This window comes from Lepidochelys kempii, chromosome 2 (genome assembly GCF_965140265.1).
Source record: "Lepidochelys kempii isolate rLepKem1 chromosome 2, rLepKem1.hap2, whole genome shotgun sequence".
Taxonomy (NCBI): Eukaryota; Metazoa; Chordata; order Testudines; family Cheloniidae; genus Lepidochelys; species Lepidochelys kempii.
The window spans coordinates 57,394,089-57,419,169 of record NC_133257.1 but is presented as its reverse complement, the minus strand read 5'-3'; the positions used below and the strand labels follow the sequence as shown (position 1 = coordinate 57,419,169).

Here is a 25,081-nt window from a genome sequence, read left to right as displayed (position 1 = left end):
CACGGTTAGTCATACCTCTCTCATTGGACAGGGTCACATGTACCCACAGATACACTGGAGGTAGATTATGTCCCTAGCTTTACCTCTGGTCCCCACCAGTCTCTTCCAAACTAAGGTCTGACTATAGTGAGTCTATCAGCCCTTGTACAGCTACTACATCCATTTGTATTGGGACCAACATTTTCCTAAGGCCCCCTCTTTCTAGCCCTGTTCTTGGCTGTCCAGGCCTGACCGTAATTACAGCATGAATGGGCAGTCCTTTCTGAAATGTACTTGCTGGCCACATGCAACATAGCTGCTGGTGGGAGGAGTTGATTTCTTGGTAGGTTCTCCCAAGGTAGAGAATCTGTTTTGATAAGATCGCTCAGCCAAGCCAGGCGGGGCCCCTCCTGGTCAGCAGAGATGGACCGTCAGGTTCCTCTCTTTGCTTTTGTGCCCCCTCCCACTAGGTTTGTGCATCCAAGTTCCCTCAATTACCCTTGTCAGTGTTTGGGTATTGGTGCTCCATGTAGACTTGGGGAGCCCAGGAATGACTTTTGGTGTTTTAGCTTCTAGCCTGAGGGACATCCGGTAGTTCTCTGCCAATGATACTGCCTCTGCCAATGCTTCCGGACGATATCTCACCAACACTAGTGTCCTCCCACTGGAAGGATTTGGGTGAATTGATCTTTTCCACCACTTGAATCCTGGTATGACCCCTGGCTTGAGCTATTGCCAGCAGTGTTCCTTCAAGCTCTGAGTAACTGCCTGTGGCCACACACCTGGGAGAATTTCTCAAGGCAGAACTGTTATCAGTAGGTTTCTGGTGAGATGCTGAAGGCATCTAAGATGGCTGCTTTGACGTGTATGTAGTCTAGGACAGTCAATGCATCAAGATCTCATTCTGTAGCCTGGGCCAGTCTGGTCAAGTAAGGGGCCAATAGGGTGGCCCAGCTCTCTTTAGGCCATCAGGATGCAACAGCCATGCACTCCAAAGTGTGACAAGGAATATCTGGGGTTGTGCACAAGCCCCATTTGGTCAGCTTTACTGGAACAGGTGGGGTTGAACTGGCATCCCCCCCTCCTGCCCCCGATGGACAGGCTCTAGGTCAGTGGCTCTCAACTTTTCCAGACTACTGTACCCCTTTCAGGAGTCTGATTTGTCTTGCGTACCCCCAAATTTCAACTCACTTAAAAACTACTTGCTTACAAAATCAGACATAAAAACACAAGTGTCATAGAATCATAGAATCATAGAATATCAGGGTTGGAAGGGACCTCAGGAGGTCATCTAGTCCAACCCCCTGCTCAAAGCAGGACCAATTCCCAGTTAAATCATCCCAGCCAGGGCTTTGTCAAGCCTGACCTTAAAAACCTCTAAGGAAGGAGATTCTACCACCTCCCTAGGTAACACATTCCAGTGTTTCACCACCCTCTTAGTGAAAAAGTTTTTCCTAATATCCAATCTAAACCTCCCCCACCTGTTACTGCATACTGTTACTGAACAATTGCTGACTTTCTCATTTTTACCATATAAATGAACTGGACTATAAATATTGTACTTACATTTCAGCGTATAGTCTGTAGAGCAGCATAAACAGGTCATTGTCTGTATGAAATTTTAGTTTGTACTGACTTCGCTAGTGCTTTTTATGTAGCCTGTTGTAAAATTAGGAGAATATCTAGATGAGTTGATGTGCCCCCTTCAAGGCCTCCGCGTGCCCGTGGGGGTATGCATACCCCTGTTTGTAGGAGCGACACCACCTGCTGGATGAGCCACTGCTCCTGTTCCTGCTGTTCCTCTGCCGTCTCCTAAATCAGCTGTTGCGGCTGCTGTTGTTGCTGTGTAGGTGGCAAGCAGCTGGAGCAGCTGGCTCTGTTGTAGCTGTTACTGGTGGGTTTTGAGATGCCATTTTAGCAGCTCTCGATATCCATCCCTGGTTGTGTGTGTGTGTCTGTTTTCTCTTTTTTGGCCATCATCAGGCCTGGGACACTAACGCTCCCACGTTCTCCAACAAATGTAAGAGGGTCCTTGGTGGGCTGGGTGGCCTAATGGTTAGTACCAACCCACTAGTAGGGGGAGTAGTGATACGGGAGCCCAGGCCCAGCTGCTCCAACCATGCTCCAACCCAGGGCCCCATGAGGGTCAGCAGTGTTTGGCCTCCAAGGGGGCCCGCTGAGTTACCCTCCTTGGGTCACTTCTTACTGATGCTTTTCTCCCTCAGCTTCTGATACCAGATAGGGTAATAATAATAATAATAAATAATAATTTAAAAAGAAACCACTATCAGCCCAAACCAGGGTCAGTATACAGCCCTATTCCTTCAAGGAGACGTCTCTGGCACCTTTGACAGGAGTCTGTCTTCCTTGTGCTGCCTTCGCCCTTCTGAACTGGGTTGCTCCCTTTCCAATCTTGTCTCCAGTTGCAGCATGCTCTGCAGGGCTGGAGGGGCAGGTCTACCTGGGCCCAGTACAGTCCTTTAACCCCTTCTGACCCATTTTCGGGTTTGTATACCCCATCACATAGTGTAATCCCCATTTTAGAGAGAGGCTAAGTGACTTGTCCAATGTTACGTAAGAAATTTGTTTGTAGCCATGTTGGTCTCAAAAAATTGGAGACACAAAGTGGGTGAAGTAATATCTTTTATTGAACTAACTTCTATTGGTGAAAGAGACAAATTTTCAAGCTACACAGAGACCACCCTATAAGAAATTTGTGGTAAATCAGTATCTTGAAGCCAGGTCTCCCATGTACTATGCTAATGCCCTAGCCATTGGACAATACTTCCTCTGAATTCGAGTTTTGCTATTATCAACTCAGGAGAAAAACATCTAAGAAAGCAGTACAAAAAAAAAGAGAGAGAGAGAGAGAGAGAGAGAGAGAGAATGCACTTCTATTATTTTCCCTTGCAGATGTAAATTTTCCAATTACGTATATTTTATAGAACAATCTTGGATCACAAATCTAACAGTATCAGCTCTTTGACCAGTAAATTCAAAATACACAGATTTCTATCAACTATATATAGTTATAAGCCCCATCTGTAACACAGATATTAAAGCTGAAAAAAGTGCATGTAAAAATCTATATCCAGATCACCACATTAATCTTGAAAAGACATTTAGCTAATACGGATTTCAGTATTATCATCTTTGCTGGTTCAGGGAAATAAGGATCTAATAAATTGCTCTAAGGCAAAATTATAATGACTGAATGAGGCTATACAATTAAGTCATAACTTTTTTAATCACCTTTGAAGTTAAATTTAGAAGAATTATGAGAAAAGGGGCAATTAAACGCCAGACTTTTCAATCTAAGTTCCCCCCATCAAAGATTCAGTTGCCTAAATTGTTTTTCACTATTTCAGTGGAGAGCTGGGTGCAACAATATTTCATCCCTCAACAGAGGAAGCAAGGAATACTCTTTCAAACAAAAGCTTTACCAGGCTATCAAAATCTTTACGAAGAAAAATAAACTTAATCAAGATTGATCTATGAGGCCTCTCAGAAGCTCACAAATTCCAAATGTTCACATACGTTTTAAAGGGAAAAGAAGAGTAGTATTTGGCCAGTATTATCTTCATATCACAACCTCAAATGATGTGTTTTGGTGAAGCATGAGGTGAATAAGCAGGCCAGTTAACATCTATAAACAGCAGAGACATGGACAGTTTTCACAATGACTATTTACATAGTTTTAAACAGCTGTAGTTAAAAAGAATTTTGTACTGAAGTTTTTTAAGACTTATTTTCTGAAGAGAAGCATAGATCTAATTACTTAGAACCTAATTTGGCAAACAAGTGCATGTTTAACTTTTAAGTGTGAGTTGTTCTATTGAAGTTAGTAGGACTATTCAGATGAGTAATGTTATTCATGTGTTTGCAGGATTGCCAGGCCATAATCCTTCTCTTAGGGGGTTACATGAAAAGCTTTTAATTTAAAAAATGTCATTTATTGATTGAAATATTAAGTGGAAATCACAATAATAAACCTTCCAATTTAGCTTTTCCAAAAAATTAACCTTGTGACTGCTAATGCAAACCAAGCATTTAAAAGAAATCTCAGCCTATTTATTTCACAAAGAAAATGGTAATGACAAAAATTTGCTTCACATAACAATAGTTAAACCAGTTACTTCCCCTCTTGTCCACACTTCCTTCTTCTCTCCCTTCCAAATCATACCAATGTAGCATGTCAAAAATTCTATATACATCAATAATAGTAATATTTTGTACTCCCACAATGCCTTCCATTCTTGGTTCCCAAAGAACTTTAACAAACATCAGCTGAGTAAGACTCACTTCTCTGTAAGGTAGATATTATCCCTATCTTACAGGTGGGGAAATGGAGGCAGAAAGAGACTAAGGACCATCACACAAAATGCCTGTGGCAAAACCTGGAACAGAACGTAGTTCTCCTAATTCCCCATACTGTGCTTTAACCCCTAGACCAAAATACAGAAAAAAAAGCCACATGTAATTTCCCCCCTGGGGAAAGGAAGAGAGAAAGAAGGAAAGAACCACATTTGACAGGCGCTAGCCACATCATTTAATGCATGTCTGGAAGGCACTTAAAGGGCTTGTCTACACATGAACTGGAACCAAAATAATTACATTACTTTTAATTCGCAATTTTAATTATTTTGGTGCAAGTCTGCATGTGATGGTCACTCTTATTTCTGATTAAGAACGTCCTATTTCAACTTCTCCTAAATCAATTTTTTTACAGATTTAGGTTAAATCAAAATAGGACATTCTTAATCAAAAAAAAAAAATCCACACACAGACTTGCACCAAAATAACTAAAGATGTGAACTAAAGCCTGTTTAGTTATTTTGGTTCCAGTTTGTGTATGGACAAGCCCAGATACTACGGTGATGGGTACAGGTCAAGAACCTTAATAAAATAGAAGAAAAAAGACCAAACTTCCTCTCTTTCCAAAAATATGCATCCTGATTCTTCTGTCATTTACGTTGGTGTAAGAGAGAAAAGAATCAGGCCCATGATCTTCAAATAATTAACTGCACACTAATATAGTTCTTTACAACTGTGCTCTATCTAAATTTAATGCACTTTCTGGCTTAACAATTTTGAGATACACATGCAACTTTCATAATATATGAGACAGTGCAAATGACTTGGATGTTCAGCACTTTAAAACAGACTCACAATAGAAAACCAGAAAATCGGTATACCAGCTTGTAGCCGTGCATTCGCTGACGACCCAGTTCAAGTTTACTCAGAAAGTAGGTGTCATAACAGGAATTCAACTAATTATAGTAATATTACTAAATATCAGTTATGTTGATATTGCACTAACACTGAACTACAACAGCTGGAAGGAGAGGAGAATTATATAGCAGAAACAGATGCATTCTTACATGCTGTGTGTGAGAACTTCTCCACATACATCTGCAATTTTTTAAAATTCCTCCTACTTCTTAGAACAACCTTTTGCTAATTTTCTACAATTTTCTGCTCCACTAACTTAAAAGTCATTTCCTTAAGAAAACACATGACAGACAACTTGAGTGACTGATTATATTGTGCCATCACTTTGTTTTTCTCTGAGGCCTTTCTTTAAGAGGATGGATGTTAGTGTAAATGACAGAAAGGGGAGCTTCGCATAGGATTTCACTTGTGTTCAAAGACGAGTTAATGCAACCTCACTGAGGTGCAATCAACTTGACAAATGGATGCTGTGCAACCCCGTGCCTCCCACTGAAACCCGAGCGCCTGATTTACACAATATTCTCCTGTAAACTGAAGCAAGAACAAATTCCAGACAGACTTAATGCTGCTTTGCTGTATAATGGGTTGATTTGATAATTCATCCCACGTAATGAAATCTGATAATACTGGGAAAAAATACATCAGAAAGAATGGAATACATTAATGAACTTGTAAAAATACACTTAAATCTCAACAAGTTCAGTAAACAAAAAAGAAACTTAGCTCAAACCAGGAGTGTCTTTATATGCAGCCAGTGGGTCTCATATTTAAGACTGCAGCTAGTGAAAGACGTCGAGTTTCTAGTTACACCTAACAACATACATCATACCTTTCTTAAGATGATCAAGAAAAGAAAATTACTTAAATATCAAAGTAAGCTTTGAAAAGTGTTAGTATGTCTCACATTCCCGTTTCCCCAAACCACACAAATGATTTCATAGGAAAATGTAAGTCAGGTAGAGAAAGGTTTTTCCCCCAAGACTCAGTATTCATTGATTATCTGGACCATAAAAGAGGATAAGACAAGAAATTCAATAATAGTTTTTTAAAATCTAACTTTCTGGTAACATCTATTGAAAACAACTAAGACAATTTAGTTTAAAAATCATCTTTTACACCAGTGTGACTATATCCACAAAAATTATCTGAATGTTTCTATAAGGAAAAAAGCAATAGAGAATGACTGGGTTTTTTTTAAAAGAAATAAAATTTCTTTCTAGCACATGACTATAAACTACACAGATTGGCATTGTTTCCTACAAATGAACATTGTGCCTGCGGACCACAATTGCAATCAGAAACTTTTCACACATGTAAAAGTCGAATAGTGCAGAAATTTTAGGATTCTATTTACTTTGCTGTTGTCACAAATAAAAGAAAAAAAAACCTATACAAACATTTAATGCTGAAGTGAATGGATTTCAACAGCTGCTGATTTGGTGACATTGGGAATCCCAACGGAGATGTCCTGCTGAATTAACGTCTTGGAAATGTTAAAAAGAAACTTCAAACAGACCTTGTTTAGCAGGCGGTCGAAGATCTCTCTGTGGGGATCATGTGAAGACCAGCAGAGCAGTCACTCAGTCATGAATCAGACTTGTCAATAGTTGCCTATTTTCTCAACAGGTGTCTCAATCATGAACACAATCCTTTCCCCCCATAATCCTCTTATTTAACAGAAATCACCCACCGTCTGCACAGCACAATAGTTTTGCTCATACAAATCTTATCTTATTGATTGTCTAATAACTCACATATCTCTAATGTGATTATTGAATTTTATATTTGCTCTTAACCATCTTCTACCCTGCCTACTTACAGGAACACAGAAAGTATGAGAACTGTAGTGCCGGAGTTATAAAGCATTTAATCCTTTGTTATTGCTGCAGATGAGCACAGCAAACACTATGCTATCATTCCCTGGTTTATGGCATATTTATACATTGCTGTTATATTGCAGGTTCTTGTTATTAGTCATTGCTCAATAATAATCCTGCATTAGAACAGAAATTATATATTTTGTGGCAATAATCAGCCTAACCTTAATATAAACAAGAAGGTAGGAAAAATATTCTCACTGAGGGAATGCATCTCCATCAAAACAATTAAACACAGCATTTTAAGAACTCTCTCCAAAGCCATTTTCAGGGAGAAAAATAACTTCCCATTTAACGTATTCTAAATAATCTTGATTCACCATTTTCAACAGTATTTTTGCAACTGAAATTAGGTACTTTTCTAAATTTCTAAATTTAAAATTACATACAATTTGTCACCTTAATAAAGTGTATAAATACACATGCCTATGTTTTTTGAATGACATCAGTGTCAAACATCACACATAAAAAGAGACTGAGATTCTTTTTCTTTTACTACATGGAGTCTGGGTCAAAAGTAAGTGACAAACCAGTAAAATTTTCTAACACACTTAATGAACTTGGATAAATTGAATTATTTACAATTTGAGCTAATTTATTCATTCAAACCTGTGTTGCTCATTTACATTTTAAACTTCTTGCTGTTATTTTTTTTAATTTTCTGACCTCATCCTTTGTATTTATAGAATATCAATCTCCTATGGAATATCTGTTTTGTAAAACAATTAGAGCACATTATCAGCAATATGCATGATATCTGCAGTTTCATTCCTACAGCAAGAACGGCACCATTCCTGCATAACTCACAAATCAAACATAAAAAGAAACTCACCAAACAAAAAAAAGTCACAGCTTTGCTGCAGTGTTTTCAGATCATAAGTTCCTTCATATCAAACCTTTGTAAGCAAGCTCCCCAAGGAAGTTAAATTCTCCAAACATACTGTTCAATTTCATAATTTCCAAATGCCTCTGAATCTCATGTCAAGTGAAGTTAGAAAGTAAAACTTTTTCAGTTTCGTCACGCCAACTCTATGTCAAAATTTTTCCACATAGTTGAATAACATGAAAGTGCAGCAGTAGTTCCTGACACCCTCAATTTAAAAACTTATGATATACTACCTTGGAGCAAAGACTTGTTTAAATACTATCTGTAACATCAGTAAACTATGTGTACCACCTGTGCTGTAACTTGAATTACCACAATGTAAGACTACACAAAGAGATCGTCTCAGATTTCAGCAGAAAGACCATTTGTATTAATAGAAGTCCACATCAAAATCAAATTATTCACTATATTCCCCAATTTTAAAATGTTATTCAATTATATATCTCATATACACACACTATTCATTATACAGGATATACTACAGTGACAGGCCTATTAAAGTATCTGGATAAATACAGAGAGACACACAGTATAGCCCAGATCTTGGAAACACTAGGTATGTGAGTAACATTATACACAAGTAGTCCCATTGGAATCAAATTAAGTACATGCATAAATGTTTCCGTAACACACATTAAAGTGTAGGTAATATATGTAGGTGAGACATATTCATTAAATACTATTTGAAACATCAGTAATCAAACAAGTCTTTGCTTTCAGGTAATGTGTTTTTAAATTGAGGGTGACAGGAATTACAGCTTCAATTTCATGCTATCCAACAGCGTGAAAGAATTTTGGCATGCAGCTGGAATGATAAATTGATTTTTTTCAGTGGGATCACTCAGAAGCATAATGTTGCTCCCATGTGTAGGCGTTTGCAGGATCAGGATGTAGAATGTTTCTAAAATATGTTATCTGAAGTCAGTTTTGACAGTTACACATAAGACATCAAATGGTAAAATATATAGGCAGACGTATTCAGGGAACATAAATACATTCCTGTACAAAAAGTCCCTTTAAAGTATATTAAACTATATTTTCTAAATCACAAAAGCAGAGCTCACTAACGGATGATCCTGCCAGATGCTGCGTACTGACTGAGCAGTGCTGAGTGGGTGCTCAGTCACATTCAGGTAGTATTCAGTATCTGCACTTTGTAGGATCAGGGTGTAACATAACAAACCCAGCAGATTAAAATTTTAAAATGTATTTCCAACAACTGAATTGAAACAGATCATGACCAAGAAAAGTAGTTTTAGGGTAAGCTGATCTTTGCACCTTAAATGTAAAGATTTTCTACTTCCAACGTATGCTATAAATCCTCGTTGCACTCTGTTCTCACCCACAAAGACCCTGAATCTATGGTGATGTAGGTATACTAGTGCAAACATCTGATGCTGACACACTGCCATGGTGCAACCTGGAGCTTTCATTGGGGTGAACTGCACTGGTGCTAGCTCTATCTTAGATGGGTATAGCACCTCATCATCAGGGCTTGCATGAATAATCAATTGCACATGTGTTTGCAGAGTGATGCCATAGCAAAGAGAGCAAATGTGATCCTTGGAAGTTTAAGCAGAGGACTATCAAGTAGAAGTGGGGAGGTGTTATCATCACTGTATGAGACATTAGTGAGACCATTGCTGGAATACTGTGTCAGTTCTGGAATCTACTCTTTTAAAAGGACATTGATAAATTGGAAAGAGTTCAGAAAAGACCTACAAGGATGATACGAAGTATGGAAAATCTTCCTTACATTGAGAGAATGAAGTTAAAATGAGGAAAAGAATTCTGATACTAGAGGGCTCTTTAATCTAGCAGACTGAAGCACAACAAGAGCTAATCAATTGAACCTGAAGCTACACAAATTCAGACTAGAAATAAGGTACAAGTTTTAACAGGATAATTAACCATTGGAACAACTTACCTAGTTATGCGAAGTCTTTAAATCAAGACTGGATGTCATCCTAAAAAAGATTCTCTAGCTCCATCAGAAGTTGTAGGTTTGATGCTGGAATTAGTGGGTGAAATTCTATGGCCTATGTTATGCAGAAAATCAGCCTACATGATCATCAGACTACATTTCTGTCCTCAAAATCTCTGAATCACTATAGCTACACTGGGGTACTACACCAGTGCCAAAAAACCACTATAGAAAAGGTCTGAGTGTGCACACCTGCAGTTTCCATTGTATTCTTTGTCTGCTGGAGAAAAATGGGATTTGACACTACTTCTGCCCCCATAGTTCCTAAAACCAGTGCATCTTCCAAGAGCTGCTAAGGCTGGCCTCGTCCATACAATGTGCCATCTCAATGGCTCTCAATGGCTCTTGGGTAGCTCACTATTCAATTATCAAATGAACGTAGGTCTAGATCAAGCTCTTAGTACACCTCCCCAAGGGGAGCATAAGGAGGCAGTGTGCCTCTTAAGGCTACAGTTTAGCCTGTTCTCAAGTGTGACAGGCAGTGACCTCCTTTTGTCTTCAATCAATTTACCGCTACCTTTCCATGCCTTCCCCCTTGTCTTTTTTTAAACCATTAACACAAATTTCCTCTTTAGTTTCCTCAGGCCAGCAAGTGGCAATACCATCTGCCCGATTAAAAAAACAAGAATTATCAGAAGAAAATAAAAGTGAACCAATGGAGATTCAGAGTATGAATTATTAGTATTATTGCCTGGAATCTGCAGTTTCCCAGTCATCCTCACGGAAGACTATAGTACTGCATTTTGGTCTGTGTGACACTGTGGGAGGCCCTTAGGCCTGGTCTATGTACAAAAATTGCATGGTTTTAATCAAAGGCATCATGTTAAACACACACAGTGCAACTTTGTGTGTGTACTCTTTACATTTAAAGTTTAAGCCTGGCTTATGTTGATTTATCTTGCACCTGTAATTGTGTAAATCTATGTAGACCAGTCCTCATTAAGTCCAGTAGAACTATTCACATGCATAAAGTTATACACATATGTAAATATTCCCAGGATCAGGACACTTAGATCAAATTTTAAAAGTAGACTTTCATTCTGGGTACCAATTTGAGACACTCAGGGTCTAAATTTTAGAAGTGCTGAGCACCTACATCTGAAGATGCTGAGAGCTGTGGGTGCTCAGTGCTTCTGAAAATCAGGACCAATGGGTCAAGCTGGATGTCCAGAATCAGAGGGCACTTCTGAAAATGTGACCCTTTGCCTTTTCCTCAAGGTCTGCATATGTTTTCATTTGTGCTTTGTTCTGTGTATTTTTGAAACTTCACAACTAAATCATTTTCTGTGCTAAAATTACCTGTGTACTATTATTATCCCATTGTGTACGCACTCTCCATTACACCACTGATGTTCCAAAACTTGTTTCAGCACTTTAAGAAGAGAGTCTTAACACTACAACCTGAAGGCTGTGCAATAAGGCTTTTTTGTTATGCTTCTCATTCTCTCCTTCACACACAAATCTTTAAGTCTGAGAGGAATCTACTAATTTTTGTTTCATCTAATCATAACTTTGTTCCAAAACAAAGTGCTTTTCCAAGCTGTCTTCAGCACATTTTAATCACATTGCCTTGTACTATAGCATTGTTGGTTTATTACAGGTTATTCCCCAGTTCAAACCCTCACTCCAGATGTTCCTTATGTTCTTTTACACTTTCCTCAAGTTCCATACTTCCTGCTTTTGCATTAGTTTCAATACTGTTCGCTTCACTCTATAACTTACTTTGTTAGTTTTTCCCCTTATAATACTTTAACACACTGCATGCTGTAGTATTTCCACAGTCCACATAGGTACACAAACCTGTTGGCTTGTTTTTCTGAAAGACATACCTTAGTGAACACAGGATATTCTGCTTTTGAGATCAAAGCTTAGCTTGCTCTTCTGGCATTCAGTGACACCTCTTTATATAAAACACAGCCTTGACAATTTGACTTGTCTCCTGGCTTAAAGCAAGTCATTTTTTTTGACAGACAAGTAAACATGACTTTATCGTTATCATCATGGTGAAGACAGGCAAGTAGATTTCGCACCTGGTAAGTAAACTCAAAGACCAATTTTGCACGGTAGAGACAACATGCCCTGAAGTATGTGTTAGCACATTAATTTCTCTTATTGAACAACTGACACATGCTGTACTGAAAAGTCTATTGAGGGCTCAATCACACAATCAAGTACTGGCCTGCTCTGGGGCTGGTGGAGAGCCACACTGACTCAGTAGGATTTCCATGAGGCAGCGTAGCTCCCTTACTACTACATCCCACAAGTGCTGTGGTGCATACTTCTCTTCATGATAAGGCAGTTCTGCAGGCTGCTGCAGAAGGCTTTTATGGAGTTATGGCTCTACCCCCTCCCCGCTCATTCAGTGTGGAGTCTCCTTACTCCCCTTCTCCCCATGTACTGATGCAGAACCCCAACCACATTCCAGATGTTAACTGTAATGTACTTTATTTTTTCCTTTTCAGTATGTCGCTGTAAACTTTTGCATTGAATGATAAAGTCAGGTGTCCCGATTGCAGAGTTTGTTTAAATTTTCAACTGAAATGTTCATTACGTGATGTTGATCTTTTAGCACCTGAAACTTAATATGTGTGACTGCCATGGGGAAAGGAACATAATACTCAGAAAGAATACAAGTCCAGCAGCAGGTTTGCATTCTCAGCCCACTATCTATAAAAGTTTGGGGGCAACTGTAGTTTCTTCTTAAAGTCAGAGACACACTAATGCAAAACATCTTGTGAGAACTGGACAAATTAAAATCAGGTCCTTTACCTCCTTTGCTCAGATGTTATCGTCTCTAAGTGTAATGTAATTAATTTAAAACTATTACTTTCTATTTTAAGTGAAGAGTTGTATGCTCTCAAACACAATTTCCTCACACTCTACTAACCATGGAGAGGGATGGCTAGAAGCTACAAATCTTTAGGTTCTCCACTGATGCATTAACTAAACAAAAAAGACAACTTTACTTGTTTCAGAAGGCTTTATTAGAACAGGAATCTTTGAAGACAAACACAAAAGATTCTAGTATGTTTAGATTTTATAATGTAAACAACTAATTTAATGCATCACTAATGATATACAATAGACGCCATCTTGCAACACGAATGCAAGTAAGACACTGATGTAATCTGTGAGAGATTTCAAAGCAATTAATTTGGGAATAGGAAAAGAACCTCTATTGTGTAAACTCTCCCTGTTTTTCTTTTAAGTAATAATTAGAAAATGTAGCCATTTGCATTTGTTAAAGTTAACAAGCCATCACTAGAAGTCACTTCTAAACTTTAAAGTACATTTGGCAGTTGTATAGACTTAACTTTCTAGATTATTGGTTGGAAGGTTTTTAAAGTGTTAGTTAGGATTTCCACAAATCATTTAGGTTTTTTAATTTATGGTCATAAAACTATAAAGTTTTGCAAAAGTTCTCAAAATGTTTCAGCATAGCTCGGTTGTGCAATCCTCCCTGGCATGTCATCAGACTCTTTAGATGGTCAGACCTTTTGTTCTACAAGGGCAAACAAGGCCCAGAGAGAAAGTTTTATATTAGGTGCAGCTTTCCTTCACAGTGCTGCCAATGCACCTCAGACTTGAACTGCAATAACCCTTAATATTGTAGCAACTGGCTCACAGACGATAGCAACAAATCCTGCCATATCGTGCTCTCCGTGCAGTGGAGATATGATGTGGACAATGCCCACTAGGAATTAGAATGAATCCACCAAACATTCCTTACTTTTCCTACACCATCTTTTAAAAGTAAGATTTCAAGAAGTGAAAGTTTATTACATTCACCATTTGTGAAGCCAATTTCCCCAAAATATCTTTGAAGCCACCCCTATCCAGACAATGCCCCTTTCTCTCTTGCCTAGCTCCCTTTTAAGCCCACACCACTTTATACAATGATTATGGAGATTAGAAAACAATGTCAAATGGTCCCTCCTGGTTTTAATACTCTATTAGTTTAGTGATTGTCCCTCACAAACATGTCCACATGCACAACGATGTGCATGTTCTCGCACACATTAATTAATTTGCTTATTTATTGTGAGGCATAATCCTTTTAACTGATGTACACTGGAAACCAAGGCCCCGATCCTGCATTGATGGACTGATGCACCTGTGCAGAGCCTCACTGATATCATAGAGCTTCATATGGGCACAGAAGTCTGCCCACATAATTGACAAAGTGGTATAGGCAGTGTTGTTATATGTGTGTTGGTCCCAGGATAATAGGGAGACAAGGTGGGTAAGGTAATATTTTTAATTGGACCAACTTCTGTTGGTGAGAGAGACAAGCTTTTGAGCTTACATCCGTGTAAGTTCTACAGAAGTCAGCTCTATCACATGGCCCCTTCAAGGAAGGGGAGGTTGATTACGAGATACGGCAACCCAGGAAAAGGAATGCTTAGGTGTATAACATTAACCTGCTGAAGGCCTGGAAGGGACAAGAGAGCCTCCTCATGACCCCACTCCCCCAAGATCCACAACTCAGACCTCAGGCCTTGGCACCAGGAGGCTACACACCAGTACCTGCCAGGAAGGACTTTCAGCCTGACCGAGAGCAACTGGTACACATCAGTGGTCAAATTATTCCCTGAGCTGTTTTTGGTGGTACCTGGGATATAATGTGGCATAGGGATAAATATTACAATTTAGCGATCATTTCACATCAGAAACTCATACAAGTGTATTGTGGTGGGAATACTTTACTGCATTAACTGTTTAAAAAGAGTGTTAAATATTTAGGAACTATACTAAGGTCAGAGTGATTTATTTAACAACTTTACATTGAACTGATGGCCACACACAATTGAAGGTTTATGCTCCCAGTCATCAATTCAAGCTACTGAAATTGCAGCTCTTGCAAGCAACAGGTGTCCTGCTTATTTAAATGAATGTGCAGAGGGTATATTAATTGCTCAGGGTAACTAAATTATATGGCATTGAATCTGTTCTGCAGCACGTGTCTTATTTAAGTGGATGTGCCTTTATCAGGTTGCAGTCAAACAATCTACTGTATTAGATTTACAAATGTTTAACAAGATGCACAGGTGATAGGCTGAAAAGTCAACAGAGCTTCAGCAGCTGTTGTACAAGACTGAAACATGCTGACTAGGCATGAAAGTAGGGCTTAGAGTAGAATACTTAAAGGATAGTCTGCCTTATGTTGGTATGTAGAACACATAACACATAATATAAATAACTATGATATACTGTACTTTCTATGTAATTTTTACTCAGTGTAAGCAATTTGGGAGACAGAGTGCTCTATATTACCCACACCGAGAAGTTCCAGGTCTCCTGCCTTCCTGAGCCTAACCATACAACATGATTTTAAAATACAAAAGTAAATGAAGAGTTCTCTCACAGACAGCTGAAGATGAGACTAATGCTGAGGGATTAAATTTTTCAGCTACGGTGGACATGGGATGAAAAAAATCATATCTCGGGAGAAGGCATTTTGGTGTGTATGGATGGAAGAGCGGGAGGATTCTATCTGAAGGTGGTATATTAAGTTAAATGGCCCTTGTAGCCTGCCCTGGATGTCACTACTCTTCAGTCACCAATATCAAGTGGCCAAGAGGTTTGAACAATATTGTCACCAGCAGGGGATGTGGTGGTGTAGAGGATATGATTGGTTGTAGGAGATTATGCCCTTTGATCTCTGTAGAGGTGGAGAAGGAGAGCCCAAGCAGAGATATAAAGAGTAACAGAGATCAGGCCTGATTGAGAAGTTTAATTTTCAGGACATTGTTTTGGTTTGGCTTGATGTTTCCATATTGATATTTATATCACTGCTATGTTGAGGGAAAAGCAAGTTACAAGAAATGTGTTTTGTTACTGACTAAAGTTGCTGACATTTGTCATCATCCTGATAGCACAGTATGAAGAGGAGGTGACCAGCGCTCTGTGGAGAAAGAAGTGGTTCAGGACTATTTAGAAAAGCTGGACGAGCACAAGTCCATGGGGCCGGACGCACTGCATCCGAGGGTGCTAAAATAGTTGGCGGATGTGATTGCAGAGCCATTGGCCATTATCTTTGAGAACTCATGGCGATCTGACGAGGTTCTGGATGACTGGAAAAAGGCTAATGTAGTGTCCATCTTTAAAAAAGGGAAGGAGGAGGATCTAGGGAACTACAGGCCAGTCAGCCTCACCTCAGTCCCTGGAAAAATCATGGAGCAGGTCCTCAAGGAATCCACTTTGAAGCACTTCGAGGAGAGGAAAGTGATCAGGAACAGTCAGCATGGATTCACCAAGAGCAAGTCATGCCTGACTAACCTGATTGCCTTCTATGATGAGATAACTGGCTCTGTGCATGAGGGGAAAGCAGTGGATGAGTTATTCCTTGACTTTAGCAAAGCTTTTGATATGATCTCCCACAGTGTTCTTGCCAGCAAGTTAAAGAAGGATGGGCTGGATGAATGGACTATAAGGTGGATAGAAAGCTGGCTAGATTGTCGGGCTCAACGGGTAGTGATCAATGGCTCCATGTCTAGTTGGCAGCCGGTATCAAGCAGAGTACCCCAAGGGTCGGTCTTGTTCAATATCTTCATTAATGACCCGGAGGATGGTGTGGATTGCACCCTCAGCAAGTTTGCAGATGACACTAAACTGATTGATTGATACGCTGGTTGATATGCTGGAGGGTAGGGACAGGATAGAGAGGGACCTAGACAAATTAGAGGATTGGGCCAAAAGAAATCAGATGAGGTTCAACAAACACAAATGCAGAGTCCTGCACTTAGGAAGGAAGAATCCCATGCACTGCTACAGACTAGGGACTGAGTGGCTAGGCAGCAGTTCTGCAGAAAAGGACCTAGGGGTTACGGTGTCTGAGAAGCTGGATATGAGTCAACAGTGTGCCCTTGTTGCCAACAAGGCTAATGGCATTTTGGGCTGTATAAGTAGGAGCATTGCCAGCAGATCAAGGGACGTCATCATCTCCCTCTATTCGACATTGGTGAGGCCTCATCTGGAGTACTGTGTCCAGTTTTGGGCCCCACACTACAAGAAAGATGTAGAAAAATTGGAAAGAGGGCAACAAAAATGATTAGGGGGCTGGAGCACATGATTTATGAGGAGAGGCTGAGGGAACTGGGATTATTTAGTCTGCAGAAGAGAAGAATGAGGGTGGATTTAATAACTGCTTTCAACTACCTGAAAGGGGGTTCCGAAGAGGATGGAACTAGACTGTTCTCAGTGGCACCAGATGATAGAACAAGGAGTAATGGTCTCAAGTTGCAGTGGGGGCGATTTAGGTTGGATATTAGGAAAAACTTTTTCACTAGGAAAGTGGTGAAGCACTGGAATGGGTTACCTAGGGAGGTGGTGAAATCTCCTTCCTTAAAGGTTTTTAAGGTCAGGCTTGACAAAGCCCTGGCTGGGATGATTTAGTTGGGGATTAGGTCATGCTTTGAGCAGGGGGTTGGACTAGATGACCTCCTGAGGTCCTTTCCAACCCTGATATTCTATGATTCTCCCTTCTAACATTGTGGACCAGTTACTGTGAAAGCTCTGTGTCCTAATTCTTGAGGCTGACAATTTCACTGCAAGGCCTTTCTATTTTCACAGACTTTTGGGAGGAGGGAGGTTGAGGATTATGATGGTTGGTTGGGGAAGTTGCTGTTTGGTAGGACAATCTGGAGGGAAGTTGTTGCTGTGACTTTTGAATTTTTATTCCTTTGATTATTTCTGTTTTAAATTCTATAACATCTAGAACTATGAAATGAAGGTTACTTGTTGTAACTGGAGTTCTTCAGGATAGTCTCTGCATATTCACTCTCTTGGGATGCAGTGCAGCTCGGACAGTGGAACCCTCTGGTAGGAGTACCTGTTAGAGAGCTCACAGGCCCCTCCTATCATTCCTTAAACATCTGAGCATGTTCTAAGGGCAAGGTTATGAAAGGAGATATAGCGCCATCTGCTGCCTCAGTTCCTTTCAACTGAAGCAGATGGACAGGCATGGATCTCTTGGATCCATAGCTTCTGGGTAAATGCATTTCCAGTTCACTGTTCTTTTAGAATAGTTAGTTTATAGTTTATAGTTATTAGCGTTAGATTAAATTTTTAGGATACTTTTTAGATACTCATGGGACTCAGTACCAGTGTCGATGGTGGATCTGAAGATGAAGAAACATGGCTTTAAAAGATGTACATCATGCCACACAGTCTTCCCAGCTTCAAATGCCCACACAAGATTTCTCAGGTGCCATGGGGAAGAACATTCTCCTTTGCATTGTGCTACCTGCAGCACATTCATGCCCTGGGACCAGAAGGAGAGAAAAAATAGATTCCAAGCTCTCTTATTGCAGGAGGCTTTGACTGGTGGTATGGAAGAGATCTGAAGGAAGAGACTCAAACTTTAAGGTTAGAAGCGAACATCATGATTATCTAGTCTGAGCTGCACATTTCAGGCCACAGAACCTCACCCCACCCCCTCCTGTAATAGACAGGAGGCCTGACTCCAAGTACTTCCAGATTGAAGAAGACTAGTATGGTAAAGGCGTTTGCCTTGGCACCAACCTTCAGTTCCAGGTCAACTGAGCTTTTGGCAGCTAAGTCATCTGATCTGGCTCCTAGATGCTTACAACCCTCCTCTGTATTAAAATCTCAGATACGAAGAAGTCATCAGAAACGAGTACTTCAGTTTGTTGAGTTCCCATTATTAAAGTGATGGTGCAAGTTCATGCAGATCTGCAATGTGTCTCAGAGCTGACTAGCTTACCAATTAAGATAATGAAGAGATCAACTGAGGGAAAAGTCTGATATGGAACATTGTATTGGATATGTCTCTAGAGACCATACTACCACTGCCCAAGACTCCAACCAGTTCTCCAAGAAAGACTCTCTCACCTTTACCCCTTTTACAAATTCCAACTTCCATTATATCACCTATAGTACCATTATCAGATCACATTCCGAAGAGGAGTTTGATCTGGTTATGATTTCAAATATCAATCCTTTTCCTTCAAAGCAGGGGCTTCAGTTTGAGACTCAGAGACATCCCCTGCCTCAGGTAATGAGATGAACTCAAACTGGATTGGGAAGGTTGGCACAGGCAACCTTGGATGCCATGGGCATGTTGGCCAAATCCCAGTTATCCTTACTACTCTCAAAAGTCAGGATGCCCAGTTCCAGATCAGTCAAAACCTAGATCTACAGATCCGAGACACTTGGATCCTGAACATTTGGAACAGATAGTCAGGCAGTGTACCCCTAACTTGGTACCTGATAAACTTTCTGAGGAAGAAGAGGATCCATCCCATCAAGTGGAATTTCAGCAACAAGAGCAAGAGTTTGAGGGTGATTCTTTCCCCGGCAAGAGTGTGGGTGTTGTTTCAGCATCATCTCCTTCTGAGTACAACTAGTGGACAGAATGGTGACAACTTTGAAGTTACCATCAGTGCCTTTAGAGGAAGCCACCCATCCAGTTTTTGACATCTTCGGTACCACTACAAGAAACAAAGTATCTTTACCAACACTTTAAGGACTTTGGCAACCAGCTAAATCGGTATGGTCCAATCCAACTTCCTGTCAGCCAATTTCAAAGGTTAACAAATTATATCCAATGCCTTATGCGGAATTCTCCGGATTTTGTGTTCATTCTAATTAATTTTTTGTAGCAGCAACACTCCAAAGATCTAAGACTGGTCATTTACATTTCACTCCTTATAAAAGAAAAGGTAAAAAGTTAGATTCTTTAGAAAATAAATTATTCTTTTCAGCTTCTTTGAACATTAGAGTGACCAATCACCAAGAGGTCATGTCAAAGTGCCAATTCTGCCTTTGGGAAAAGATTTCTGTTTTCACCAAAAATCTTCCAGAGTATCAATGGAAACTAGATAATGACCTCCTAAAAGAAGGTCAAAACGTTGCAAAGAATGCATCTGGGGCTACTTTGATGTATCAGACACTGCAGCCAGATTGGCTGTTTCTTCCATAACTCTCTGCAAACATGAGTGGCTAAGGGCTCTCTCTCAGCCTGTAGAGACAAAGTCTAGAATAGAGGATCTTCCTTTCAACAGAAATGGTCTATTCAGTGTTAAAACTGATGAAGTTTTAGAAAAAGATGAAAGAAACACAGTCTACCACGAGATCTTTGAAATTGTTACAAGCTTTTACAAGAAGAACTCCTGCTCCTATGTTTAGATATCACAGGCATTACTGTGTTGTTGTTGTTCTTCATTTTACTACACTCAGAGAAGACAGCAGCAACAAAATCAACAGCAATCCTTCTCTCAGTTTCAACAGAGTAAGAGATCCTTCAAACTTCAGATGACGACCAAGGCCTCTTCAGCTACATCTTTGTTGACTAATGTTACACTGCAAGTTTGACATAAGGTTCAAGAGCTGCAAACCAATCTTGGAATATTCTACCCTTGTTTTTTAGAGACCAGGACTATGAATAGGTGTTTTTAATTATAAATGTGAAGAGTAAGTAAATATAATTACATGTGTGAGTGTGGATGGACACACACAGGCTTGGGCATTATCACAGGCATCATTTTGTAGTTCTGTAACAGGAGCCAAGAACATATGAGATGGCATTAAAAGCTTGACAATCTTGATATACACCTTGCTCTCCACCTTTGGGGAAGAAGCTACTCTACCACAGAGTCCAAGATGAGCTCCAGAGAAGAATAAGATTTTCAAAAGTGCCCAAAAGTATTAGAATAAAAAATCTGAATTGAAAATCAATGACACTTGTGCTCCTAACTCAATCAGGTGTTTTTGAAAATCCCTCCCAAAGCATTTTAACATGCCAATGCTTGCTTCAAAGCCACAATGACCTGAATATTTTGCACCTGCATAACACTTTGAGATTTTGCAGCAATACTTGAAACCTGATCCAATTCAGACTGCTTTGAAGCAAAATCCTTACTGGTGGTGGGACAATCATTCAACTTTGGAATTTATTTAAAGGCTTTGTGATCTGCCTGAGAGTCAGACTTATTGGAGAGGTTAGGAAAGCCCTACAGCACTCCACCCATGATCCGATGGCAACATCTGAACAGATTCAACAGTGTTATGATACTCGAGAAGGCAATATGTTTGCTCATCTGTCATCAGCTTCTTCTGATGGTAGCATTTTAAGCCAATTGGGCTGTGTTTTCAGTAGGCCAGTCTTTATTTTCCCTAAAAAAGGAAATACTGACCACTATGAAAAATGCAAACCCCGGAAAACCTTCCTAAAGAGAGCCCAAAGCAGGCTAAAGTAAAAACTACGAAAATTTGAAACTGAAATATATCTATATATTTTTATATATACATATTTTTTCCAGCTGCTTTCCTCTGCCCTTCATGGGCAGCACTGTATCAGTGCTTCGGGTTCACAGTTGCTTTAGTGCAAGGAAGCTGACTCCCTTGTTTCTGAATTTGATAAAATGATATCAGTTAGTCCAGTCTTATAGAAGGCCAAAATAATCTGGAACAATTTTTCTATTTAGCAAATGTGAGGGATCCTGCTGGTACAGAAACACTAATATATGAATGTAACCAGTGATGATCTGAGCTGGACAGTAAAGGACTAGAAAATGGGGAAAGCACCAGTACATTATAAAGGATTCTGCACAGCAGAGAGTTACCTTATGAAGATTTTGGTAATCTCGAGTTTCCAAGAAAAAAGGGGGTGGTGATTCCCTCTTCTTTTCTTGGGTAAAGTGAAGGAACCTTGAGTCAGGAACCACTGATTAAAGAAAACCTAACATAACAGGTGAGGTGGTACAATTGGCATTTGGTTGGGAGATGGAGCCAGAATTTAGGTTAGAAGAGGCCTAAGGTAGGATGCAAACACCACCTGTTTCTCTGACAACCTTAACACCTTTTCGACCCTTACCTTATACCCTGAGCAGACAGGTGCTACGAGTAAAAGTGAAGCGAGTTTGAACAAACTATTCCCAGCAAAAAAGATTTAGATTTGTTTCTTTTTTTGTCCTTTTGTAACGTAAGTTATACAAAGTTTAGCTGTTCCTGTGTGATTATTAACAACTCCTGACATCTTTGTCATAGCACTAGTGTGAAAAAACTGACAATGAAATCCTGGTTGCTTTGAAGTCAATGGCAAAGCTTCCTTTGACTTCAATGGGGCCAGGATTTCGTCCTCAGTTTGTAACTGGTCTGCATGGATCCAGCTGGCATATGATAGAATGATTATGTAGTTAATAAACTATGCCACCTTGTTTGCACTAGGTAAGTTCATAATGTTGGTCAAGCGACTTCACTAAGTAACAAGAGAGAAAACCTGATGACAAAGACTGTACTGGCAGAAACTCAATTCTTCAGTGTGTGGCATGTAAGCAAATAGTTATTTTAGCATGCAAAATGCTTATGTAAATACTACGTATACCTCAGGTGGTGGGTGTGCTGTGTTTATATGGCAATTATATAATCAGTTTGCCTGTTGAGCAACTTCACTGGGTGACAAGTGATTAAGCAGGTTGTCAATGAACAGATAATGGATTACTTTGGTTAGCATTTGGAAAGTGCCACGAATAGCTCGGGCACGTACTGCGTGCAGCTTGGGCGGGTAGTAAACTAAACATTGAAGTGTGGGCATCAACAATTTTTTAGGGACACCACAATCTGCCTAAACTGGATGAACCTATACTCTAAAACACTAAAAGATTAACAAGGTTTTAATTGTTAATAATTTTAATATACAATGCATGAAAATTTTACCAGATGCCTATCCACTGGTTTAGTAGGTTTTGTCTTCCAGATGTAGCTATTACGATGAGGTTACCACCACCACAAAGGTTAAAAGGAAAACTCCCCACTGAGAAGCGAAGTCCCAAGCCAATCCCAGCTTCTGGGAAAGGTGGGAGGATGTTTGGGGGCATTCCTGGACTCTGCTTGTGACTTCATCTTTGTTCTCAACCTTTGTCAAGTATGGGGTCTGATAAATATGAAGTGCTACCCATTTCTAACTGCAGAGCTTCCTGTCTCTTACACTCTCTCCACAGCTTGCAGCTGCTGTAAGGGAGGAGGGTCTCCACCACGCTATCTATCCCATCGAGCTTCCCTGATGCTGTGAGTGGGGTGAGTTTCCTTTCCTAGTGGGGAGGAGGAAAACAGGTCTTTGTTCCCCAGCCCCTCTCAGTAATCTCCATCCCTTCTAAACTTCTCCAGCACTGTCCCTGCAGCTGCTCCTTGCCATTCCAAGCAGCAGCATGAAAGTAACACCACTCTTGAGTTTCACTGCTCTTCAGATGGATTTGAACAGTAACAGTGAAATGTACGAATCTTGAAACTGTTTAGAGTTGTGGTTACAAACTACGGACAGCAGACCACTTGCTGGTAGAGACCTGGCTAATTGCACATTGCTGGCTCCTCTCCCTTGCTTCCACCTGCTATACTGCAGTGAAAGACAGCTAAACATACATTCAATACTTTCTTAATATTATTGTGTTATATAAGCAATTATATAGCTCCCACAGGGATGTTATTTGATGTTATTTCAAGGGGAAGGGATGTAGTCAATGGGGCAGTGGGCCTGATTCTCAGTTGCCCTGCACTATGTCATTCACTGGTGGGAACTGTAAAACACTGCCAGCTGAGAATGATGGTATTTCATACCCACTCTGCACTGGTGTGAATGAATGTATGTATGCAGAGCAATGGGGTATCTGGCTCTGTAGCTCTGTTAAGACGTGGGTTACACCATGAAAGTGTTTGGGAACCACCGAATGGGATCACTGGTACTCTCTGTCTGCATGCTCAGAAAGACAATGCTGCTTTGGTTTACATTCTGCTCTCACTTGGAAGGTAATTAGTAACTTATTTTTTATTAAATGAAAAATTAAATTCTGCACAAATAGATGTTTTTGATCTCATGCTCTCCAGGGAAAGCTTTAGTTGCTGCCAGAGAAGAGCAAACGCTCTGTCATGTACATCCAACATAAAAAATAAGACAGAAATTGAGTTAATATAAAACAGAATACAAAAAAAATAAGGAGAGAATTAATGTACTAAAGATTCTATCCACAAATGCAAGGAGCATGGCAGACATGCAGAAAGTACTAAATAACAGACTATGATCTAGTAGGCATAACTAAAACCTGGTGGGATGACTCTCAGAACTGAAATGTCAGTATAAATTGGTATAGCTAAGGCTGAGAGTTTGTCATGGAGGTCATGGAAGTCACAGATTCTGTGACTTTCCATGACCACCGTGACTTCTGCAGCAGCTGGTGTGGCTGGCCCGGGGGCCACCTAAGCAGCTCAAGCAGTCCCTGGGCCAGCCGCACCAGCTGCTGCTAGGGCAGTCTCAGGCCACCGCGCCTCCCTCCCCCAGTAGCAGCTGGAGTTTGGGTGTGGGAGGGGGCTCAGGGCTGGCGAGTGGGAGGGGGCAAGGGCTCTAGTTGGCGCTTAGCCCGGAGGACTCCCGGACGAGGTGACAGGGCCTTGGCTCCTAGGCAGAGGTGTGGCTCTGCGCACTGCCTCCCCCTGCAGGCACCACCCTGCAGGCACCATCCCATTGGCCAATGGGAGCTGCAGAGCTGGCACTCGGGGCAGAGGCAGCGCGCAGAGTTGCCTGGCCACGCCTCCACCTAGGAGCTGAGGGAGGGGGATGTTGCCACTTCTGGGGAGGCACGGAGTCAAGTAGGGAGCCTGCCACCCTGCGCTCCTCCCCCCAGCACCCACAGCGCCCCCAGGATGCCCACCCCGCTAAGATTTAGTCAAGGGTATCTAGTATAAGTCATGGACAGGTCACGGGCCATTAATTTTTATTTACTGCCCGTGACCTGTCCATGACTTTTACTAAAAATACCTGTGACTAAAACGTAGCCGTAGGTACAGCTTTTAGGAGACAGAAAAAGAAGAGTTTCAGAGTAACAGCCGTGTTAGTCTGTATTCGCAAAAAGAAAAGGAGTACTTGTGGCACCTTAGAGACTAACCAATTTATTTGAGCATAAACTTTTGTGAGCTACAGCTCACTTCATCGGATGCATACTGTGGAAAGTACACAAGCTCTTTTTATACACACAAAGCATGAAAAAATGGGTGTTTACCACTACAAAAGGTTTTCTCTCCCCCCATCCCACTCTCCTGCTGGTAATAGCTTATCTAAAGTGATCACTCTCCTTACAATGTGTATCATAATCAAATTGGGCCATGGCTTCA

At 40.5% G+C, this 25,081-nt stretch overlaps 1 protein-coding gene across 20 annotated transcripts in view; it reads right to left on the bottom strand.

Annotated features, from left to right (window-relative positions):
- STAU2 (staufen double-stranded RNA binding protein 2) overlaps positions 1–25,081 on the bottom strand; it is a 224,954-nt gene that overhangs the window by 55,158 nt on the left and 144,715 nt on the right. The window contains exon 15 of one of the 20 annotated variants that reach the window (XM_073330836.1): positions 2,782–2,811. The exons of the other annotated variants lie outside the window; for them this stretch is intronic. Within the exon in view, the coding sequence (XP_073186937.1) occupies positions 2,797–2,811 (15 nt within the window). The 3' untranslated portion in view covers positions 2,782–2,796. Of the gene's footprint in view, positions 1–2,781; positions 2,812–25,081 lie in introns of those variants that run through there. 20 annotated transcript variants of the gene reach the window in all.